The sequence below is a fragment of the Abramis brama genome (assembly GCF_963993115.1).
Source record: "Abramis brama genome assembly, chromosome: 4".
NCBI lineage: Eukaryota > Metazoa > Chordata > Actinopteri > Cypriniformes > Leuciscidae > Abramis > Abramis brama.
In genome coordinates, this window is record NC_139966.1 from 38,477,971 (window position 1) to 38,496,371 (window position 18,401).

General features: G+C 36.6%; 2 protein-coding genes across 7 annotated transcripts in view; one reads left to right on the top strand and one right to left on the bottom strand.

Moving 5' to 3' along the window:
- il15ra (interleukin 15 receptor subunit alpha) lies at positions 1 to 16,156 on the bottom strand. 6 transcript variants are annotated; one of them, XM_084111657.1, is made up of 9 exons: positions 15,733 to 15,866; positions 7,873 to 8,064; positions 7,466 to 7,492; positions 5,621 to 5,695; positions 5,326 to 5,544; positions 2,682 to 2,720; positions 673 to 711; positions 432 to 510; positions 1 to 340 (listed from the first exon to the last, which is right to left on the bottom strand). In XM_084111657.1, exons 1-9 carry the CDS (start codon positions 15,800 to 15,802, stop codon positions 163 to 165), a joined length of 918 nt encoding a protein of 305 aa, XP_083967783.1. In that variant the 5' UTR covers positions 15,803 to 15,866; the 3' UTR covers positions 1 to 162. The 6 variants fall into 6 exon arrangements, with proteins under 6 accessions (XP_083967783.1, XP_083967782.1, XP_083967785.1 ...); XM_084111656.1 differs by having other exon boundaries at positions 5,621 to 5,698; XM_084111659.1 differs by lacking the exon at positions 2,682 to 2,720 and having other exon boundaries at positions 15,733 to 16,156.
- rbm17 (RNA binding motif protein 17) overlaps positions 15,926 to 18,401 on the top strand; it is a 24,829-nt gene continuing 22,353 nt past the window's right edge. The window contains exon 1 of the mRNA XM_084111653.1: positions 15,926 to 16,055. The gene's annotated coding sequence lies outside the window, so the exon portion shown is untranslated. The remainder of the gene's footprint in view (positions 16,056 to 18,401) is intronic.

Here is an 18,401-nt window from a genome sequence, read left to right on the forward strand (position 1 = left end):
TAAAAACAATATAAAACTTTATTAATTTTCTGATAACTAAAGGAGTAGAGTGAGATAAAGTACAAAAGATGGAGGTTGATCAAATATGTGCAGTTGAGATGATATTTCATGGACTGCTAAGGGCAAAGTCTTTAACAGGAGTCTGTTTGTGGGAGGAGCTTGTCACATGTTGTCCGCACCATGGGCGGAGCCTGTTCGTGGTTGATTTGTGTCATTGACAGAAACAGTCTGTTGTGGGTTTGTTGACTGCAATGTTTGGTTCAGCTGATCAGTGCTCAGAAACACCAACTGTACAGGTATGTAGGAAGCTTCTGGACTGTCTCTTTCTCGATGTCTTAACCTGTGGGTTGGAGGGTGAAAACAATTCAGTAAGAAGCTGTAAAAAAAAAACTACCAAAAAAACATTCCACAATAGATTTTATAAAACATACCTCCGCCTCCACCAGATAAGGAATACAGCTGCTGCTGCCAGGCAGATGATAATTATGCTTGTAACTCCAGCTACTTTTGCTGAGTGTTGAAGAAAGAAAGAAAGAAAGAAAGAAAGAAAGAAAGAAAGAAAGAAAGAAAGAAAAAGAAACCATTTTTAAAAAAATACAATGAAGAGCACAAAGTGGAGAAATATTGAATATTATTTGTTTCAGGAAATAAACAGCATAAAATGGCACTCACATGTGTAATACCCAGTGTTGGCTTCCGGTTTATCATTTACTAAATTAAAGAAATTTTAATGGGTTAGTTTGTTCAAAAATAAAAATTCTGTCATCAGTTCCTCACACTTGTGTTGTTCCAAACCCAAATTACTTTCTTTCATTAAAAATTATGAATAATGTATGCTTTTGTGGAAAAAGCATGAACAGAGCATGGCTAAAAGCTGTAGAGCTCCAAAAGGATGAACACACCATAAACATATAGCTCTTATGATGTCTTCTGGGGCCATCAGCTTTCTGTGACAGACAGACACTTTTTTTTTTTCACTTAACATCTTCTCTCTATTAAATATTTAATCTCATGTGCTCTTATGTTTTTACATCCAGTGTGATGCATTACATGCAAGAACATGCAAGAGCAAATTATGTCAAATGTGTCTTCATCTTCTATGTTTTAATATGCACATATGTAATTTACATTAAATAGCTATAGCAGAGGGGAAGATTTCCCATAAATAACAAATTTCTGTCTGCTCGTATGTGTCACGGTGGGTTGCAGGAAGGCAGACGGATATGAGAATATATTTTCAATTTGAAGGTTTCATTTAATTAAACACAGGACAGCAGAACAGGTAGCAACACACACTAAATATAACGGAGATCGGACAAAGACTGACTGAACAGACGGAACTTAAATACAAGCACAGATGACACTGATTAATGGAACACAGGAGATACAGATGATGATGATTAACTAAACATTGAAATGAATGCTAATGCCAATGCCAAATGAAAACAGGAACCAATCAAAACACAAACTGAAAGTCCAACTAAGCACTAACACGTGACAGTATGGCTTCGGGAGATTTACTATATAGTGCACGAGTATGCATGAGTATGGACTACTTTAATGGTGGGAGTGCCTTTAAATTGTATGAACGCTTTGAGAGTGAAACATACTACCAGAAAAAAAAAATTCCTTACTTTTTATGTTTTCAGTGATTGTGAGAGAAAGGAACTCCTTAAATGTCATAGGTTGCATCAGAAATCGCATACTTCCCTACTATATAGTAGGCGAAAAACAGTATGTGACAGAAGAATTCAGAGTATTTCTGAATACGATGCGCGCATACGATGGACACTTTACTATCACGTGAGGCCACTGGAGAATGGAGGTGAAGCGACACAACTAATGCTGGTAGGTCACATGATGATAACCACATGGCAAATGTAGTACGTCAAGATTACATTCATACTACACACATTCATACTATATAAAACATAATTTTTGCGCTTGTGAAGTAATTACTTATTCAAAATAAGTACCTACTCAAGAAAGTATGCGATTTCAGAAACAGCCATACTGTTGTAATAAAAATGAAGCTGGTTGAGATAATGTCCAGAGCTGTAATCTAGGCTACTTTGAAGAATCCCCAAATATAAGAGTTTGTATTTGTTTAACACGTAGTCACTGCATAATCCCATGTATGTAGGGTGACCATATTCCAGGACATGTCCGGCCGGGGTTTCGAGATCGCCCAAAATATCCGGGATACGGCTTTTGCTTTATCGTCGCCATTCATTTTGTTTACATGCACACCTTTTGATTCAGTAGGACTGAATTAATTCCGATTGGTGAATCTGAATGTAGTGTTTACATGAACGCTAAACAAGTGATCGGTTGATGTGCGTTTTACCATTGCTAAGAAAATTCCTGTGTTTTCGTCTCGATCGGGATCCGTGTGAAGCAGAATGCATGACCTGCAAAGCTGGCACGTACGTGTCAGTGTCAAATAATGTAATAATGTAAACATAATGAATGGTGACTGTAGAAAGCAAAAGCCGAATCCCGGGCATTTTGGGCGATCTCGAAATCCTGGCCAAACATGTCCTGGTTAAACAGGACGTATGGTCACCCTACATGTATGTGATTTTATTTTTAATGATTTTACTATTATTCTAAAGTGTATCTAATCTAATCTAATCTAATCTAAAAGTTAGAGGATATTTAACTACAAGCAAAGAAATTACCTTCAGAAACAGTTGAGGTGTTCACACATACAGTGATTCCTAATAAAAATGGGAGAAGGACAGAATTACAATGAGACTGAGTTTTGACAGAGTGAGTGCAATAACATGAGGGTGAGAGAAGTTTGGCATTATTATTATTATAATAGAAAATCTGTCAGAAATATTGCAATAGTGGTGAACAACGAGTTCATAGATTGAAAGCCAACATGTTGTGGTAAATGTTAATCGACCATGTTAAAGACTTCTTCATAGTGTTAGTCCTGTTAACATTCAAGAGGTAATTTCATTAGGAATGTTTAAAGGAGCAGCCGCAGCCGCAGCAAACAAAAAACAAAAAAAGGAGAGACATTTATTGTAAAGGTCAGAAAGTAAAAAAATAAAAATAAAAAATGGTCATGAAATATGAATGTTTTGGCACAATACTTTACAACAATACAAGTGGACTTCATTAAAATAATAATAAAATGTAGGCCTACGATATGATCCCTTTAAAGGTATAGTTCACTCCTAAGTAAATACTCAGCATCATGTGAGAATCCACTTACTTATCACAGAAGGAGAAATTTAGCAGTTTATACAGAATTTTTGAAAAATGAACACTATAAGAGTAGATGACCATGGCTGACAAAATAGCATCATAAAATCAGTCAATAAGATTCTTCTTCTAAGTCTTATGAAGTCGTACTATAGCTTTATGTTAGGAGCAGCTTGGATGTTCTGCTGTTAATACCGGTAACTCTCCCTCAAAAGTAATTTAATAACATTCCCTAGCTCGAAAGTCAAATGAGTTTTGAAAAACATGAGGGTGAGCAAATTTTGGGTGACTTAGGCTATTCCTTACTTACTGGGATCTGCAGCGTTTTTTTTTTTTTAAGATTTATTTTTGCCTTTAATTATATAGTGAAAGACCAACAACACTGTTACATGTTGGAGCCAATCCCAGCACCAAGACACACATCTTTTTATAATTCTCAGGGGGATTTGCAGTTGAAATCGCATTCCAGGGGTGGGACATTTCCCAGTGACCATTCTTGACGTGTGATAGTCTGATATGATATGTAGCTAGGAAAAAATTTACGGACCTCACAATCTATGAATCAGGCAATCCTGTGTGAAAATGACACCACCACATGTCCCAATTACAGCGAGACACTGCCTGTTTTTTTGGCTATCCAACAACCGTGCAAAAAAAAATGGAGCTTAAAGGCAAAGGAGGAGCAGAGAGGGAGTGGATGAAAAAAAGGCCACAAATGCAACAAGGTGCAAAAAAAAAAAAAACACAGCCATGTTTGCCAGTAAGGGAGCAGGTCGATCAGAATTACCTACACAAACGCTGCACACATCTACAGCATGGCTAGCTATCGCCTAATAAGTCCACTTTGTGCAAGCGATGTTGCAACATCTTAGAAAATGACAAACTAGCACACTGTTTTAGATATGGGGATACAGTATTTGCTAATAAAAACAATTGACCAGGAATTTCCGCTTTAAGGACTCAAATTGAAGGACATAAAGTCTTAAATGTTATAAGAAAGTCGGAGCACTGCCCACAAGGGCCTAACTTTTTGTGTCAGTTGTGTGTGGTTAGTTATATACATTGCAGGCTTTGCAATATGGAGGTAAATTTGTTCTGCATAACAGGAAGTAAGATCTAGTCTGGTTTACATCCTGTTCTGCTTCAAATTAAAGTTCAACTAAAGTCTTCATATACCAAAAACGATTTCATCTCAGTAATCACTAAATAATGACTAAACAATCCCCACAGGAATCACTAAATACGACGAAAACAATTTTGATTTTGAAAATTGACATACAGTGAGCTAAAAAGGATCTATTTACTTTTATACTTTCATTGTTAAGAATATTGAAAAGCAGATTCAAATGACTTATGTAGATCAGGCAATTGTGCAAACACACAAAAAAACTGAATTACTTTAGTCTCTTTTAACTAAAAAAATATCCTCTCAAATGCAGAAAGCAGAAATGCAAATGCTAGAAAGTGCACTCTTTTTCATATAGTTTAGGCTATGTTTGTTTATTTACATTAGGCAATAATAGTGCAATACAAATTGTGCTGGGAAATTTTAGTGAATGAACCGCAGTCTGTAACGAGTCAATGGCTTCATTTAAATATAGACAATTTCAGCACAGCACCAACTAAACTGCATTGTGGATGGTTAGTTAAGAATAGTAATAGTAAATGGTAAGTATTACAATGATGTACCATGTGCAAAAGTGGTACAACTATTTAGAGAATTTTACTGTATAAGCGTTAGTACATTCATATAAACACAGCTCTAGCTAAATGAAGATTAATAAAACTGAAAATTCTGTCATCAGTTATGTTTTTCCAAACCTCTGACTTTTTTTAAACTTGTTGTGACACATCTTGCAGTAGGAAGTTTGAATATGTGCATGAGCTAATAAAGAGCTTAACAAATCTTGGTTATTATTTACTGTGAAAAAGAGCAGTTTGAACATTCTGCTAAACTTCTCTTTTTGGGTTCTATGGAAGAAAGAAAGTCATGCTGGTTAGGAACAACACGAGGGTGAGTAAATAATGACCGGATGTTATTTTTTTAGGTGAACTATTCCATTAATGTTAGTCCCATGCATTTCAACCCATCACAGTGAACGGCTTCACCTGTTGTTGTAGTTAAAGGGCTTGGCGGGGTATGTGATGATGTTGTTGTCATATAATCTCTGCTTGTGAAGCTGCTGGATGTTGAATTTGTTGAAGTAATTTCATTGGTTGTTGTAAAAGACTCTGCCTCTTTTGTTGTGCTCTTCAAAGTTGTCTGGTGTGTAGTTCTTCTTGTTTTGTTTGTGACAACTTCATTTGTTGTTGTCAAAGTTATATATCCTGTTGTGTGTCATATCATAAACATAAATGTGGTTCTACCCAAAAATATCAACACATACAAGCATAATATATTTACCTGTGGTTGGCATGCTTGTGCCAAGAACTGTGGGATTCTTTAATTCTGTTCTTTCTGTGGTGGATGTTGTAGTCTCTGCTGAAGCAAATAAATAATACAGGACACTTTAGTCTTGAGCCAATCTTGGTAAGTCATAGGGTTTAAAAGTATTGTGTGCAATTTTTTGTTGTTGTTAAAATACGTTTTATATCCAGAGACATCTATAAGTAGTAAACTATTTGTTGGTTAATTCCCCTAAAAAATGTAAACACACTGTAATCGCTATCAAAAGACTTGTTTACGTATTTGGGTGTTTCTGCAACTACGGGCACTTTTAAGTCCCAGGAGTGAAATTTTAGATTTATGTCAAAATTTGTCATTTGATGTTTCATAAATATAAACGTAGTGTCAATACACACCTTGACATAAAAAATAATGAATAAATAATATGATTTAATGTAAAATTATGAAGCATTTATAGGTCCAAACACCATTTTTGCTCATGTCCCACACCCGTGGTTTCAATGTTGAGATACTTAAAATTAGCTCATTCTTTTACAATATGACATTATTTCAAATGGAATTGTTTAATATTCAGATTCATTTACAGCAACTTAAAATTCTTTGTATTATTTACTGATCATTTTTATGATTTTTTTTAACTAAACGTGACTGTCCCACACTTTTGAGTCCTTAATGACAATGAAACAATGAAAAAAAGCTTTTATTATGAAATTTTATCGAACACAAACAAGTCTAGTTTCTATGGAAACAGAAATGATCACTTGAGCACATTGCTGACAGACTGGGCCACCACACTACCTCACTCACAAGATACCAAAAAAATAAGGTAAACATCATCTTTTCTGCTCTAGTATTTATTGTGCGTCCTTACCATTCAGCTTAATAATTGTGTATTTTTGAACTACATTTTAAAAATAAATGTATATTACTGTTGAATTCATGTATATTAAGATGCTAAGAGTCAAAACTAATGTGGTAGGCCTTGCTAGCTGCCAATTAGCTAAAATATTAGCAAAAATGTCATTTCCGCAACATGTCTTTACCGCAGCAAATTTAGGTGTTGCGGTAAAGACCTTGTGTTGCGGTAGAGACAAATTCAAGGTTTACTGTATATTAAATTACAAATATTCAATATATTATTAGTACTGAAGTATATATTAGTATATATATTAGTATATATATATAAACATGCCATTTTTTTTTATTTTGTCCTTACCGACACAAGATGTCATTGCCGCAGCACTGCTCTATTTTCATTTTTTTCACATTTTCATTTGCAAAAAAATATTTTTACACTTAAGTTGAGATGATTAACACATTGAAATTGCAACATCTATCATAAAAAGTTAATTATGTTATATTTTGTGTGTATAGAAACAATTGACATCTAAGGTTACTGTACATTTTTTATATGGCTTAGAAAAAAACATGAAATTCCCTATTTTGTATATTATTTTTTTATCAGTATTTACTAAAAATGTATAAAATAAACGTTATTGTAACGTTGCGGTAAGGACACTTTTTAAGAAGATGACCCGAAAAACATAAAAAATAAACATATTTCAGATTAAATTCTTAACGACTACATTCTATTTTGTGTACATTGTTATATGTATTACAGACTGTGATGGTTAAAACTGAAATTCATAGAGGTTGATTTTTTCAAATTGGGATAGTCAAAAGTGCCCGTAGTTGCAGAAACACCCATTTACGTACAGTGACTGGCTCAGTGTGACCAATGTTAATGTTAAAACCACGTAGCATAAATTACAAACTTCCCTTTTCACTTCAACAACAGACACAGAAAGACAGGGAGGAATTGGTACTTAAGAATGTACTTACTTGTCACAGGTGGGTTTTTGGGATTAGCTGCAAAGAAGGAATAATACAATCACCACATTGATCATCTGACTTCTGTTAGGATGTAAAACTAAACAAATTTATACATTTTAGAATCATCAGAAGAAAATGTGATGTTTCCTAATGGTGCTGTGAGTGGTTGCCAAGGCATTGACAAAAAATGTTAGAAGGAATCCATCTAGTATCTAGAGCCTCGCACATGACATTCAAAGTAAAAAAATAAATAAAAAATAGAAGTCGTGGCCACAAATTAAGAATTCTGCCCCATTATTTAATAATTTGTTCCCTAATTTTATTTATATAGTGGTCATGATTTAGCTAAAGTAAAAAAAAGGGAGAGGACACGTCATGAGCCCTGGACATCTCTCTACAATAAGCAAGAATCTTACGTATGCACACAAGGGGAGGGGAGTTTTTCCAGTTCGTGGTGCCATCTTTCATTTTTGTACAGATGATCAGGTTGGATGTTCCTGCTTTCCTCACGTAGCCCTCTTCACACTGAATGCGAAATCTCTCATTAACAGGATATGTCTCATTAAAAGGAACTGCGTGGCTGGGGACATTGCAGGGTTTACAGAAATCTGAGACAAAGTAAGAATAATGTCACAAAAAAATCACACATACAATCAAAGAAACTCAGATAAAATCCAATTAATCATTATAGCATTGATATTATAAATAATTGATTCTCTGTAATGTGCACAAATCAAGATGCACATAAACGGAAAATACCAGTGACTTTATGGCATAGTTTCTCTCTTTTTCCCCTTTCAGTTTTTCTTTTAAGGAAGAGTTTGGAGCTTGGAATAGAGGGAAAAAGTATACAATATCTACAGTTTTTATAATCCTTCACATATTAGTGCTACGAAAATGGAAAAATGGTAAATGGAAAAAAATTTAAGATAGACCGAAACTGGATTTTGACCCAATGGAAACTGTATTGTATTGTATGGAAACATGATTCATACTGTTTGTAGCTCAAACAGTAGAGCGTTGGCACTTGCAACGCCAAGGTCATGGGTTCGATTCCCAGGGGAAGCAAGAATAGATAAGAATGTAAATGTGTACCTTGAAATGCAATGTAAGTCGCTTTGGATAAAAGCGTCTGCCAAATGCATAAATGTTACACAGCTTTCTGGCATCAGTGAATACCGAAAGTCAGAGTGGTACTGTGTACACATTTCTTCACAGATTGTTTGGTGACCCTGTTTAAATGTAATGCACTGGAGCAGGCAGCATTATCACAGTTTTTAGGTTAGTTTTGGTGCTCTCTCACATGTGGAGAAGTCATTTACATCAAAGTCTGAAAGCCATGTAGCAAAAATCATCCCAATTTTGTAAGGTTGAACTGTAACCTCTGTGTGTTTTCAGAGTTTGCTTTGGTTCGTGTAAAAAAAAGATTTTCCGAACTGGAGCACACCAGAGAAACAAACCTGAGTACATTTGAGAAAAGTAAAAAAAAGGGGTCCAGTTGTGATCTTAGCTCTTCCTGGTCGCATGGAAAATATGTTATTACTTTTTACTTAATGTACACTACATGACATATTTATTATTATTAAATAAAAAATAAAAAAATTCTAGAAGATTGTATAAAAAAAAGTCTGTTTTAAAAATCATTTGAAACCAACATGAAGTCTGAAAACAACATATGGTTCAGAGGAAGGTCATGATAAAACAAAATAATTGTGATACAAAAACCCTTGAGCACATTTTGCTGTGCAAAAACTCTCCAGTACATTTTTGGACAAGACAGTGCACATAGCTGTTCAAAAAGGAGAGAATAAAGTTACAGTTTGGAGGGGTATGTTATTCCTCTAATGGAATGAGGAAATAGTGAAAAACGAATCATTTATCATCCACCTAAATATTATTAAAAACAGCCCTGAAACACAATAACTTCAAAATAGTGCTTATCTCACTAGCATTTAGTGACTGAGTAATCTCACTGAATTGGAAACAAGCCTAAATTTGGAAAACATAACCGGGGGGGGGGGGGGGGGGGGGGGTTTGTGGGAGCATTTGTGCAATAGTGCTTTCGCAATCTCTCTGACCAATCTTGAACCACTATGCAACACCACAAACTGAATGGGGAAGAAATCAGAATGGGGAAGAAAGGTGATTTAAAGGAGTAATTCACTTCAGAATAAAAATTTCCTGATAATTTACTCACCCCCACGTCATCTTTCTTTCTTCAGTCGGAAAGAAATTTAGACTTTTGAGGAAAACATTCCAGGATTTTTCACCATATAGTTGAAGATCCAAATTGCAGTTTCAATGCAGCTTCAAAGGGCTGCTCTACACGATCCCAGCCATGGAATAAGGGTTTTATCTAAAATGTATATCAATGTTTTTTCTGATTGTTTCGCTAGATAAGACCCTTATTCCTGGGCTGGGATTGTGTAAAGCCCTTTGAAGCTGCATTGAAACTGCAATTTGGATGTTCAACTCGTTGGAGCCCATTGAAGTCCGGTATATGGTGAAAAATCCTGGAATGTTTTCCACAAAAACCTTAATTTATTTCCGACTGAAGAAAGAAAGATGACGTGGGGGTGAGTCAATTATCAGGAAATTTTAATACTGAAGTGAACCAATCCTTGAAGTGAATTTGAACGTGTCAGACAGGCTGGTCTGAGTATTTCAGAAACTGCTGATCTCCTGGGATTTTCACACACAACCATCTCTGGGGTTTACAGAGAACGGTCCGAAAAAGAGAAAATACCCAGTGACTGGCAGTTCTGTTGGTGAAAATACCTAGTTGATGCCAGAGGAGAATGACCAGACTGGTTGGAGCTGATAGAAAGGCAACAGTAATTCAAATAAGCACTCGTTACAACAGAGGTCTGCAGAAGAACATATCTGAACACACAACATGCCGAACCTTCAAGCAGAAGAGCTACAGCAGCAGAAGATCACACCTAGTGCCACTGTCAGCTGAGAACAGGCTACAATTCACACAGGCTCACCAAAATTGGACAATGGAAGATTGGAAAAGCATTGCCTGGTCTGATGAGTCTTGATTTCTCCTGCAACGGTCAGGATTTGGCATTAACAGCATGAACGCATGGATCCATCCTGCCTTATATTGACGGTTCAGGCTGGTGGTGCTGTTGTAATGGTGTGAGGGATATTTTTTGGCACACTTTGGGCCCCTTAGTACCAATTGAGCAACACCACAGCCAACCTGAGTATTATTGCTGACCATGTCCATCTCTTTATAACCACAGTGTACTCATCTTCTGATGGCTACTTCCAGCAGGGATAATGCATGTCATGAAGCTCAAATCATCTCAAACTGGTTTCTTGAACATGACAATAAGTTATGTGATGGAAAGACCTTGAAGTTGTCTTCCATCACTGTTTTTACTGTGTTCTTACTGTTCCTATGCATTTTATAATATTTACATGGGGTTTGCTATTTTATATTTCCTGTTTTAGCTGAGTGGGCACGGCCTTAAAGAAAGTGCGAACTGGAGGGGAGCGCTCATTTTAGCTATTTATGGAAAAGGTTTGCTTGTAATAAACATCTGTTTGGATGCTAACACCGCTCGGTTGACATCTTGTGACCGCTCTGGTCACACAAGTTAACTAAGCTCAAATGGCCTCCACAGTCACCAGATTGAAATCCAACAGAGAACCTTTGGGATCATGTGGAGCTGGAGATTCACATCACGGATGTGCAGCTGACAAATCTGCAGGAACTGCGTAATGCTATCATATCAATATGAAACAAAATCTTTGAGGAATGTTTCCAGCAACTTGTTGAATCTATGCCACTAAGGCAGTTAAAGGCAAAATACTATACTAGCAAGAGTGTATACAATGTTTTACATCAAGGGTATGATACAAATACATGATGGTATGTCTAGAGTGTATAAAGACTGACTTTATGAATTGACTTTTTCACCCTCGCAAGTAGTTTTTTTCTCAATGGAACACAAAAGAATGATAAGGGCTTTCGCATCCGGAGGAACATTTTCATAGTTCCTAGAAGTATTTGCAGAAGTACCCGGATTTTGCCGTGTTCATACTGTAGGAACTAGGAACGATTTTAGTTCTATGAACTCCTTTTGGAGGAACTAATTTAGCTCCTGCTTCAGAGTAGGGTCTAAACCAGCACTATAGGAACTACCAGTGACGTTAGTGTACGCTGATTGGCCGAACGCGCACAAAACACCAGATTATAGCCTATATATTTACTCCAGACTCTACGAACATGGAAAACAGTGAAAGATGGACCTCTCAACCTTTACGCTAAGGAGAAAATCCAACGCAACTTTGAGTCGACCAAGCCAAACATGATTTTGTATTTCTGCTCAGCTAGCGACATTGGGCATCAACCACACGGCATACGCTAATACTTTTTCATATACTGTCTACTTTCTTTGTATAACAGTTCTATACAATAATGTATTAGAAAGGAATATTAAACAGACCATAAACAAATGGAGAATAGGAGCGCTGTGTGCTCAGGCTCTAGCGTTCTCAGCGCCGTCAAAATAAAAGTCACAACAACAAGCGCGGCTTACGTCACTTCAGAGTTCCTACTGGCGGTGCAAATGCAACCGGTAAATTGGGAATCATTAGTTCTCAGGGAACCACCCTGGAGGCTAGTTCCTAGAAATAAGTTCCTAGATCTACCTGGTGCGAAACCCTAACCCTAACCCTAAGCCTAACTACACGGTTTACTATATCTGAAAAGTTACAAAAGGACCAAAAACACTAAAAATTATTCCACTAAAAAGTAGCTATCACTATTGCACAAAAAAAAAAAAAATTTAACCGTTTTAAAGGTGAACTGAAGGAGATGTCATTCGTGATGACAAATTGTCACTTCCTGTGACAGATCAAAAACTCGCCACACACACACACACACACACACCACATCCTTTGTGAACATTTCTTGTAATATCAAGTCCAAAAAGGGCTGCGCTGATGACTCTTTAACTCCTGAACATGAATAAAACAAATGACAACTGTGCTATTCTCTGCTGCTGTGTTAATAATTCCAAGGAAATCTAGCAAATTATAAATTTTGTTATTTAGGGTTCAGTGGGTGGAAATATTAAAGGGATAGTTCACCCAAAAATGAAAATTCTGTCATCATTTACTCTCCCTCAAGTTGTTCCAAACCTGTATGATTTCCTTTCTTCTGCTAAACACAAAAGAAGATATTTTAAAGGACAATTCCAGTGAAAAATGAACCTAGGGGTAATTAACACATGGTTACCGAGTCGATCGTTCCCTGCGATGCGTTTTCATGAAAATCGAATGTATAGAGTTTTATCTTTAAAAACAGATTAGCTCATAGCAGTAGTATATGGGGCATAGAGTAAGTAAAATTAAATCGCTAGTTAATACCACTAACAAGGCTCAAAATAGCCTCACACTAACACGGTAACATAATGAGGGTCCTTACATACAAACCGAAGCATTGAGAACTTTGTAAGTGTACAGACAGTTTAATAATCGAGCCACGAACGCCGTCGATAGGATAGCTGGTCGATAGGAATTACGTTTGTGAAATCTAACGTAGCACGGCGTTCGTGGCTCGATTAGTCGAGACTGTTTTCCAAGATGGATCCTGGATGTAAACGCGTAATGTACTGTCTTTATAAAGTATCTTCTTATTAAACTGTCTGTACACTTACAAAGTTCTCAATGCTTCGGTTTGTATGTAAGGACCCTCATTATGTTACCGTGTTAGTGTGAGGCTATTTTGAGCCTTGTTAGTGGTATTAACTAGCGATTTAATTTTACTTACTCTATGCCCCATATACTACTGCTATGAGCTATACTGTTTTTAAAGATAAAACTCTATACATTCGATTTTCATGAAAACGCATCGCAGGGAACGATCGACTCGGTAACCATGTGTTAAATACCCCTAGGTTCATTTTTCACTGGATTTGTCCTTTAAAGAAGGTTGGTAATTAAACAGTTGCTGGTCCCCATTGACATCCATAGTATTTTTTTTTCCTACTATGGAAGTCAATGGGGTCCATCAGTCGTTTGGTTACCGACTTTCTTCAAAATATCTTCTTTTGTGTTCAGCAGAAGAAAGAAAGTCATACAGGTTTGGAACAACTTGAGGGAGAGTAAATGATGACATAATTTTCATTTTTGGGTGAACTACCCCTTTAAAGATGTGGGCTTATAACGGAAACCATATACAAACCTCAGCTATTTTTATTATTACTAAATTTTGAACCACACACCATCACTATTCTCCCCCTTAATCAAGCTTTTCTTATACATGATTAACCTCAGTATACCACTAGTTTAGTCAAAAAGATTTGTGAATAACGACTTCAATTTAGTTCTGTTTTGTCACACAAAGACATTATAGCTTCAGAAAACAAGTCATGCACTCACTGGCATCTTTATTAGGTACACTCGCTAGTATCAGGTTGGACCCCTTTTGCTTTTAGAACTGCCTTAATTCTTCATGGCATAGATTCAACATTGTGCTGTGGAAACATTTCTCAAAAAATATAGTCTATATTGCATCATAGTATCAGGCAGCTGTTACAGATTTGTCAGCTGCACATGCATGATGTGAATCTCCCATTCCACCACATCCCAAAGTCACTATCATGTTCAAGAAACCAGTTTGAGATGATTTGAGCTTTGTGACATGCATTATCCTGCTGGAAGTAGCCATCAGAATATGAGTACACTGTGGTTATAAATAGGTGGTCATGGCCAGCAATAATACTCAGGTTGGCTGTGGCGTTTAAACATTGCTCAATTGGCACTAAGGGGCCCAAAGTGGGCCAAAAAATATCCCTCACACCATTACAACAGCACCACCAGCCTGAACCGTCGATACAAAGCGGTATGGATCCATGCGTTCATGCTGTTTATGCCAAATTTTGACCCTGAATGTTGCAGCTGAAATCGACACCAATGTTTTTTCTATCTTCTATTGTCCAATTTTGGTGAGCCCGTATGAATAGTAAGCTAATTTTCCTGTTCTTAGCTGACAGGAGTGGCACTCTGTGTGTCTTCTGCTGCTGTAGCACAGGTGAATAGGTGTACCTAAGTGGCCAGTGAGTATATGTACTTCATATATGCTTTTTTGAAGCTTGACAGACATGTTATGAACTACTGATGTATTAAAAAGGAGGTAACACTTTCCAATAAGGTCTCATTTGTTAACATTATTAATGTATTAACTAACATAAACTAACAATACATTTGTTACAGTATTTATTCATCTTTGTTAATGTTAATAAAAACCCAGCTGCTCATTGTTTGTTAGTTCACAGTGCATTAACTAATATTAACAAATACAACATTTGATTTTAATAATGTATCTGTAAATTTTGATATTAACATTAATATCAATATAATCAATGCTGTAAAGGTTTTGTTAATTCTTAGTTCATGTTAACTAAAATAGTTAACGAATGAAACCTTATTGTAAAGTGTTCCCAAAAAGGACTCTTCGAAATTATAATTTTGTGTTCAACATAAACAATAGGCTACTTGCATACAGGTTTAAAAGAACATGAGGAAAAGTAAATAATGACACAACTTTCTTTTGGGGGGGAACTATTAACTTAAATCTAATACATATTGTAATGTAACAATATAAACTCCCATTTCTGAATAATTAACTCAAGGTACCTATATAGTACATAAAAATTGTATAACTTAAATGTATAACTTTATACAAAACTGTACCACGTTTTTATATCAATCAATCAATCAATTAATTAATTAATTGATGAATTAATTAATTTTTCACTATAATGAGTTAAGACCAATCAGCACGAATGGTCACAGCCTACTGAAAACCATTTCGGATCAAATTCAGCAGTCTTTTAATCAGGCATTTTCCTTTCCAATTCTTCCCAGTATGGAAAAAGTACAATATTTAAAAATAAATAAACAAACAAGCAAGCTGCAAATAATATAGGCTAAGTATTATAAGATATCAATAAGGCTATCTGGGACACTGTCACGAGAATGAGTTTTCGCTTCTTCATATTTCAGTTAAAGTTTCTTCTAGTTTCTTTTTCCAAGACGTGGTTTCGTTTTTTTGTTTTTTGTTTTACTTGAAGGCCATGTGATGCACGAGCAATTAATGAAAAAGGTTTTTTTTTTTTAGCCAAGCAATTCAATTTAGTCCACAGTTACAAAGTAACGCTAAACCTCAACATATGTGCTATAACCTATGCAATAACACTGTTCAGGTTTGCCAAACATAAATGTATTATTTTTTCCCGTGATGTTCCTCAACTTACCGCTTGCTCTGGCAATGGTATTATGCTGATGAGCGGCCGTCATTAAAATCAATATAACCAGAATATGCATGTCCACTTGTCCCGGTGAATTCAGAAGAAACGCAGACGGGTAAATCCTCACGAATGTGTATGAAATCGCACCGCCAGGCAGAGAGGTGCGACATCTGAGTGGGTCTGATAGGAAACGTCACTGTCTGTCCACACCATCTTTCACTTTCACTTCGTGGGCGCGCCCGTGCGAACTACGCGGTTCCCGTAGGATATAGCAGTGCTTACAAGGCACTACTTTAAATGGACATGAAGAGTAGGCAACACAGTTAAGGGCAAGTAGACTAAATGTTTCTCAATTGTTGTGTGTGTAGCCTACTGTAAACGAACGCCTGAGCAATGCTGTCACGATCATGCCGCTGTCCCGACGCTCAGTGCACGTCTTTTCCCATGTGTTAAATTTAAGGCTATTGTGAAATAGCAATTATAAAGAATGGACCAATCACAATTCATTATGCAAGTACATGAGAGAAAGAGAACCAATCCATCCGAAAGTTATTGCAGCAGTTATTTACATACTATGCCTGTATAGTTTACGCTACACTCAGAAAAAAAGGTACAAAAGCTGTCACTGTGGCGGTACCCGTACACCTTTGTACCTAAAGAGTGCATATAAGTCCCTCAAAGGTACATATTGGTACCAAACGTGTACATATTAGTACCTGAATGGTACATATTAGAACCCTTTTGAAGGGTACTGTCCCAGTGACAGCTTTTGTACCTTTTTTTTCTGAGAGTGTATAGTGCTTTTAGGCCCCATCTATCATAGATGCAACAAAAAATGAACGGGTCAATATTATCTAAAAGCACTATGATTTGTTATAACAAATCTTTTTTTTTTCTGTCATTATGGAGTATAGATTTATTTTGTCATGCTAAAATGCTTTAACAAGGCTATATATAAAAAAAATATTAATAATAATTAAAAATGTAAAATATTCAGACCCTTTGTGCTAAGATACTTAAAATTTACCTAAGGTGCACCATACTTTGACATGCGCTGCGTCCGAATTCGAATACTTCCCTACTATCTGAAAACCAGTATGCCAGCAGAGTAGTCCGTCCAAATAGGCCTATAATACAATGATGTGTGTGAGTCCAGCTGTGGCAAATTCAATTGATTTATGACATGATTTGGAAAGGCACACACCTCCTGTCTGTAAGGGCTGTGTCCGAAAGCTGAAAAATGCTGGCTGTTTCTCAGTAGCGGTTTTAGGCACGGGCGAACCGTATAGTTCCATATAGTTATCGAAGTCAGTCACACCTCGACTTTCTTCCAAATAGCGCACATTTCATTCATAATATTATAAATACAGGCCTCTATATTTCCTGCACAGTTTTGTTTTTCTGAATGGTCTGAATGGCTAATAAAAACAGGTAATACAAAACGATTACTTGGTCACCACCACCCAGGTGAATTGGTTTAGTCTTGACTTCTGGTCGTGACTCGTGAGTGACAGTTATGGGGGGATCAGGGGATCTGTTGATTGTCGATGTCGAGTGCCAAATAAGAGATGGACAAGAAAGGTCAAAGCCATCAGGTGCCCAATTTAGGCGAAAGGGGTCTCGCCCAGGGTGTAATTCAATGAAGAACCGCCACTGTTTGTCACGTCATCCGCCTGATCCGCGGTTTATCCGCATCTCTTGTGTGTGTGTGTGTGTGTGTCTGTGAGTTGGCTCGGTCCTCCCTCATGCAGTTTAATTGGTTGGCATCGCGTGTATGATTGACAGGAACAGAATGTAAGGCTGATCAGACAGTCGAAACGAATGTGTAGTGCTCCTTTAGGCCTATAATTATTATTTTTTTGTTGTTCTTTGAATTAGTCAATTATTTTAAATAAAATTACAATTATTCATTATTTCATTATTACATAATGATTTGATTTCTATAGGCTAGCCTATATTTTTTTAGCAGACTTTTTTTTTCCTGTCCTGGACTCGGTCTTGACTCGGACTCAAACCTTTTTGGACTCGGTCTTGACTCGGACTCGAACCTCTTTGGACTCGGTCTTGACTTGGACTCGACAAAGGTGGTCTTGACTACAGCCCTAGCCTATTCTTCATGATATCTCACTATCTTGTGCGTTCGATTCCATGACTGTTGAGCGAAAAAAATAAAAATGGCTGGTGGTCAGTTTGTGAGTAAAAGTAGCCTATATTTTTGACCAACTTTTTGATGTAATTTCTATCGAGAAACAGTGGTAACGAAGGAAACGGTAAGCGCCACCTACTGTCAGAGAGAATTTGCATTTTCATTCAGTCTGTCTGCTGTTTTTGTTTTGTGCAGTTTAATATAGCATAATTGTTTCACAAAGATAAAGTTAGACCATTCTGTTTTTAGACCAAATCTTGAAATTCTACAATCTAATAATTCAAATAAAAAACAACTGCTCATGTGTGCGTGCAGCATTTATGTTTGGATCGTGATTAATGCAGTGCTTGCCTCGACCAGATCACAAAACTCACGGTTCGGATCACATTATGGTTTTTGAGTTACGGATCGGATCATTTTTCAGATCAGCAAGGGAAAAAAGGGCCATTTCAAGTGGCTACAAATAAGTTCCAGGCCCCAGTTTGGCCTGTAGCCTAATATAGCCTAGCAAATAAACGACAAATATTTG

Bases quoted from the DNA above. Each gene is read 5' to 3' on its own strand.
- il15ra (XM_084111656.1), bottom strand. From the start codon at position 15,802: ATGCATATTCTGGTTATATTGATTTTAATGACGGCCGCTCATCAGCAT. The intron at 8,065-15,732 runs GTAAGTTGAGGA...ACTTTGTCTCAG, and splicing joins TACCATTGCCAGAGCAAGCG to ATTTCTGTAAACCCTGCAAT. The intron at 712-2,681 runs GTAATTTCTTTG...TCTTTAATTTAG, and splicing joins CACCTCAACTGTTTCTGAAG to TAAATGATAAACCGGAAGCC.